This window comes from Hipposideros armiger, unplaced genomic scaffold (genome assembly GCF_001890085.2).
Source record: "Hipposideros armiger isolate ML-2016 unplaced genomic scaffold, ASM189008v1 scaffold_823, whole genome shotgun sequence".
Lineage (NCBI taxonomy): Eukaryota > Metazoa > Chordata > Mammalia > Chiroptera > Hipposideridae > Hipposideros > Hipposideros armiger.
The window spans coordinates 419,213-425,698 of record NW_017732173.1 but is presented as its reverse complement, the minus strand read 5'-3'; the positions used below and the strand labels follow the sequence as shown (position 1 = coordinate 425,698).

General features: G+C 36.2%; 1 protein-coding gene across 3 annotated transcripts in view; it reads left to right on the top strand.

Moving 5' to 3' along the window:
* TBC1D5 (TBC1 domain family member 5) overlaps window positions 1–6,486 on the top strand; it is a 447,679-nt gene that overhangs the window by 301,591 nt on the left and 139,602 nt on the right. For all 3 annotated transcript variants that reach the window (XM_019629011.1, XM_019629009.1, XM_019629010.1), the window contains exon 13: window positions 3,392–3,534. In XM_019629011.1, coding sequence (XP_019484556.1) covers window positions 3,392–3,534 — 143 coding nt within the window. The remainder of the gene's footprint in view (window positions 1–3,391; window positions 3,535–6,486) is intronic.

The following is a 6,486-nucleotide window of genomic DNA, read 5'->3' as shown; positions in this document are numbered from 1 at the left end:
AAAAAAAAATAAAGATTAGGAGATGAGGAAATATTATCATGAGCCATTACTCCTGTAGTAGTTTATTAATAGCCATACTCTCACCACACTATGTTTTTTACTGACTTATTCTGTACTGTAAGTCACTCATGTGGTTCCCTCCTTCCCCCGGCTCTATCTACTTAAATATTACTCCTATTTTCAGACCTAAGGCAAGGTAGCTTTTTCCCAAAACTTCCCCAGTTATTCTAGCCCTCATTGATCTCTCCCTTTTGCAGTCCTATAAGATATTTAATCAATACCACTCAACATAGCACTTAACTATATCTTATTTGTTCCTTATTGTTGCATGTTAGTCCCATCCTCTCGACTAGATTGCGAGCTCCTCAGAACCAGAACCACCTATTAAAAATCTTCCCTATCTATCGGGCCAGCGGAGTGGTTCAGTTGGTTAAGAGCTCGCTCAAGAGGTTGAGCTCTGAGCAACAGCGGTTCGATTCCCGGCCCGAGCTGAGTTGCCGCTGAGCTGCCAACACGTAGCAGGATAGCTCAGCTAAAAAAAAAAATCTTCCCTATCCCTTAAAACATGTGCTTAGGTAATGTTTGCAGTGATCCCAGACAGAGAGCATTCTACACACCTCTGGGTGGGGCATTTGTGTGCAGTAATTGCTGAGAGGACAGATGCCCAAAGGTCTTAGAATATCAATGGAAATAAATAATGATTCAATGTGTTTTTTTTAAAAGAAAGCATTGTCTACTTTTTAAATTAAGTATCTGAAAATTTTCATATTTTTTTATTGATTTAAATTTTCATTTTGTGTTTGACTACTATCAAAGAAAAACATTTTCTCTAATTTACAATGTAGCATACCTTTTATCTGTCTTGTAAATTGTATTAATAATTAAAACATTATAATCAAATCCATTTAACAGTAGATTTTTCTAACCAGAAAGTATCTCTCAAATATGTATTGCCTTTTTAATTTACTTTCTCCCTGAATATTTTGTAAATGGAAAAGTTTCCTTCTAGGCATTTCTAACCACTTCCTGCCTTATTTTTTTCAGCCATAATAAATATGTTACAAAACTATAATTTTCCTCAATTCTTTGTAGGGGTCTCTGTAGCCATTTTTTGGCCAGGCCTGCTGTGGCAGTTGTGTTCTTTTCGTGGTTGAAAACATTGATCCTTTTTCTTTCATTTTAGATCCCTGCTTACTCTTCAGCCACTACCTGTCTATCTGCCAGTGTTTCCATCTGTCCTATTCTAGAATCCCTATTTCTCATTTTCTCATTAAGGGCATGTTCAACATTATACTGATGTCAAAATGCAGTTTATTTCAACTACAGATTGAATTTACTTGTCTTTTCTGGAAAAGCTTTACCCAACCTCAGGGACTAGAACAAAGACTCTCTGAAGTCACATGGTCATGTGTCACAGAGTATTTATCAAAAGACAAATTGGTGCTCTTGTATTTGCAGGAGTGTTTAAGCACTTCCTGATTGCCAGCTCTCTTCCTTCTCAGATATTAAATATTTCGTCATTATTATGACCATCTCAGATATGGATATTATTGTACCCTTTGAGTTACAAATACCATTTATATTACTTTGTAATACAGTTTAAAAATCTTGTAAAATATCACTGTCATAGGCTAGTATGCCATAGTACCACATTGCCTTTTTTATATGTTTAGATTTTTAATAGACTTTATTTTTTAGAGAATTTTTAGGTTCACAGCAAAACTGAGCAAAAAGGAGATTCCCTTATACCCCCGACCCCTATACACACAGTCACCCTGACTATTAACACCCCTCACCACACACAGTATTATACATTTGTTACAATCGGTGAACCTACGCTGACATATCATTATCACCCAAAGTCCATAGTTTGCATTAGGGTTCCCTCTTGGTGTTGTCCGTTCTGTGGGTTAGACAAATGTATAATGACATGTATCCACCACTATAATATCATGCGGAATAGTTTCCCTGCCTTAAAATCCACTGTGCCTTGTCTGTTCACCCCTCCTTCCCTTGTAACCTGTGACGGCCACTGATCTTTTTATTTTCTCCATAGTTTTATTTTTTCCAGAATGTCATATACTTGAAATAATACATTATGTAGCATTTTCAGATTAACTTCTTTTACTTAATAATATGCATTTAAGCTTTCTCCATGTCTTTTCATGGCTTGGTAGCTCATTTCTTTTTAGCGCTGAGTAATAGTCCATGATCTGGATGTCCTACAGTTTATTTATCTATTCACCTACCAAAGGACATCTTGGTTGCTTCTAAGTTTTGGCAACTATGAATAAGGCCATTATAAATATCAGTGTATAGTTTCTGTGGGGACATAACTTTTCATTTCATGCGTGTAAATACCAAGGAGCACAATTGCTGGATCATACGGTAAACATCAGGAGCTCAACTCAGCTGGGCAGGAGAGAGAGCCGAGCTGCTGGGTGTCAGAGTAGCTAATGAAAGCAGCAAGTCAAAAATGAAAGAGTTAAGCCTTTAATTGCTTACTGTGATGGTATAAGCAAGAGTCTAAAACTAGAGAAAAAAGACAGTTCCTTTGTTCCATTTCACGCACGGAACGGCGTACTGGTCAAGGGTCAAGTGGATCAGCATAGGTGTGGCGTTGTCTCACTGCTGAGGGAGCCCTGAACAAAAGATGTGGCTGTTTTATGGACGCTGAGGTGGTGTGGTGTCAGTGGGGAATGCTGGGAGTGGAAAAGCACTGGGTAGTAAGTCAGATGAGGAAAAGTATCTTCAAGATTTCTTCCTCCTACCCACATAAGGAGGTCTTGGCAGAGGTGCCTGAACAGGACCCCNAGATAGATAGATAGATAGATAGATAGATAGATAGAGATATCTACTATTTTTTCCCACTTTCAATTTTAAAATGAATATTTTTTAAATAGGAATGAAATGTGAGAATGAAGTTTTCTGCTTTGCTATAGTAATTTGTCATTTAACCATTTGCAAAAATCTAGTTAACAAAAAAAATCAATAATGATCATAAAATTTTGGAAAATTGTATTTCTTAACTCACAACCTTACATATGAGGTAATTACCAGAACACTATACATTTATTTTTCTCTTTGCCTTTTTGAGATTTGTAATTTCTATTAAACATGAAAGATATCTACCCTTTTCAAATGTCGTGCTTTTGTTTTATACATACAGGAATAAAGTTTAATGATTATGGCCTGGTTATAAAATTACAAAATTCATTTGAAAGCTTAAAACTTGGATTTTACTTTATTATATTTTTGATACATAATATTTGCTTAGTATGATCAATTAAAAATTACAATTTTTACCACAGTTACAGGAAAATAAATTATTCTCTTTATATTACTCTCCGAAGTACTATTTTCTCTGAATTTTGGTTTTGTTTCCCTCCAGACGGTGGGTGCGGCTACTGTTTGGACGAGAGTTCCCCCTGCAGGATCTTCTGGTGGTCTGGGACGCCTTGTTTGCAGATGGCCTCAGCCTGAGTTTAGTGGATTACATCTTCATAGCCATGTTACTCTACATCCGAGATGCTTGTAAGTGTTAATGACCTTGACTATATTCAAGTAGGTGATCCTGATTTTTAAAAATATGTTTTATTTTTTAAATGTATTTCATCTTTTATTCTGAATTACTATACCTACATTTTGTAGTAGACAATATATTAGCGTTCAAAGGAACATACTAAATTCCTTTATTGTTAGTTAACCATATACATATTGGGAGATGTGGGTGATTTTTATCCTGACAAAATTGGAATATTCTTCAGAACTGTTTTTCTAAAGACTTTACTCTTGCTTTGATCTCCTCATCACACACAATTGTGAAATGCACATATGAAAAGCCAGTATTTCAGATATGTTTAGAGCTCCACCTTCTGACAGGTAGGTAGTATTCAAGGATATTAATCAGGAGATTGGAGCTGTGTTTATAGCGTCAACAACTTGCCAATAAAAAAATAAATATTACATTTAAAAAATATTTTGTCTCCTCAGTTATATTTTGGCCAAATGTATTTCTAGTAGAGGGCCAAATGGTAGCTGTATTCCATCTCATCAGATCTCCCTTAAGGTGCTTGCCATAGCTAGAAAGCCAGTGCCTAGCCCTTTCGATTAGTCGGATAATCCTCAGCTTGAAGAAGACATCAGAGCTTTTTTTAAATTTCAAACTATCTCAAATTGTTTTCCTTCTCACAAAAATAATCACAGTTCACAAAACAAGATTTGTAAGCCAAAATATAATTAAGAAAGATTGCACAAAGTGATGACTAAATAGGAAATAAAAAACTATCATAAGAGTAAGACTTTATCGGAAGAATATAAACTATTTGGAGTCATTCATACTCTTGACTGTTAAATTGCTGTGTGGTTTCTCCTTTAGTTATTCAGTGAATACCAGTTGTGCCAGATGCTCTTGTTATGCCTCTGGTAACACTAATAATATTCTTTAAATTTTTAGATTATACTTTTTTAATTCCCCCAAAATGACTTGAATAAATAAGTGATAGGAGTACCACATTTTATCCAAAAATGGTGGGGGGTTTTCTATGCCTTGAAGGTCAGATAGTTTGGGTTTTGACAGACAAAGTGAAAAGTTCCTTCTTTCTGAGTCAGAGCTAATCGTATAAGAACATGGAAATCATAAGAGGAAACATCTGGGAAGTAGAGAAGGATGTTGGGTGGATTTGATGGATACTAGATTTTAGGATATTTAATACAAGTCTCCCATTTTAAAGTTTCATGATTTTTTTTAATGTCAGTAATAAAAAACAAAAGGAATGAGAAATCTCTTTTATTTAAAAAAATGCTTTTGGATAATATTTTCACAAAATTTTTCAAACTAAAGAACTTTAAAATGTATTTTGATTTTCTGTAGTCTTAAAAATTAAGTAGTTGCTCTTTTCTTAACTTTGGCATATCACAACTATATTTTTAATTTAACCATCCTGTCTCCTATGCTAAGATTTACTTTTTAAAATTAAAAATTTCATGAAACAGGCACATTTTGGGCAGCTGAAGCTCTTATACATTTTTTAATTCCTCCATTGATAATGTTATAAAACATATGGGCACATGTGCAGAAGTAGTCAAGTTGTTTATTCATTTCAATATTTAATCCAACTTATTCTAATTTGCCTGGTTAAATCCGTAGCCGTGGATGTGATCTCCTAAAATAGGATGACTACCAAGTATTTAAGGGTCACTGCCCCTGTTCTCAAGAAGCTCACCAGCAGGAAAGACTGCCATAATTAATTTCAAACTAACGTATTGGTTCTGTGCTTGAGGCGTGGAGCGGTAGTCAGGAAGTTTAAAGGAGAGGCCCTGAGTTCCCCTCTGGGCCACCTGTTGGCGACTAGAGACAATGGTATAGATGTTGGCAAGATAAGTAAGGGGTTCTGCGTTCCTGGCAGAAGGAACAGCATGAATAAAGGCTTAGAAGTGAGAAACAGCTTAATGGGGGCACTGTGGATTGTGTATGTGTGTATTTCTCCAAGCTATTTGATATTAGAGTGCAAAGGGAGAGAGAGACCAAAAAGTTATGAGACTGAAGAGTACACAGGAACGGGATCATGATCAAAGTCTTTATCCTGTAAGTGATAGTGAGCTATTGAAAGGTCTAAATCCGAAGAGTGGTCAGATCCCCTTTGGCAACAATGTGGAAAATAGAATTGAAAGAGACAAGACTAGAGCAAGGAAATTGGATTAAAGGTTATGACAGCAGTCCAGGGGAAAATAGGAGATTAGAGACATCTTCAGAACTAAAGTCAGCATGTCTTGGCAATTAAATATGATGGGTGAGGCAGAATAGGAAGTCTAAAATGACCCCCAGCTTGGGGAGTTGAGTGACTCGGTAATATGTATAACTTGGATAGGAAATACAAGAATTAGGAGGTTTTAGGAATAGAAATGATTCATTGAATTTTGGCCATATTGAATTTGAGATATCTGTAAGAAATAATAACTAGGAGATTTGGGAATAAAGCTCAATGTGAGTATCAAGGCTACATACTTAATTTTGTGAATGGTTGATATAGGTATGTATTAGTTAAAACCATAACAGTAGATGTAATAGCCTACGAATAAGGTGACCATATATCCCAGTTTGTTTGGGATAGTCTCGGTTTACACCTGCTGTTTGAGAGTAATAATTATTAATACTGCCCTCTTTCACTCTCATGGGCATCCCATTAGGATCTTAAGAATTATATGGTCAGCCTCCATATGGTGGGTGCTCCCAGAAAGTGAGCATGCGCAAAGGTGGAACTCGGCATTTAACATCAGTGTTTCAGTTAGTTTTCAGTGTTTACACCAGAGCAGGAAGAACGTGTGTTATAACCTCACAAAACTGTGTTATCTGAGCCAAGCGAGGTGATGGGGGTCAGGAGTGCCGAGGAGCAGTAAGGCTGGAAAAGTCCATAGGTTTGGTCCATGGAGGGACAGTCAAGTGATAACCTCTGCCAGAGTAGATGTAATGGGTGGTGGAGCAGA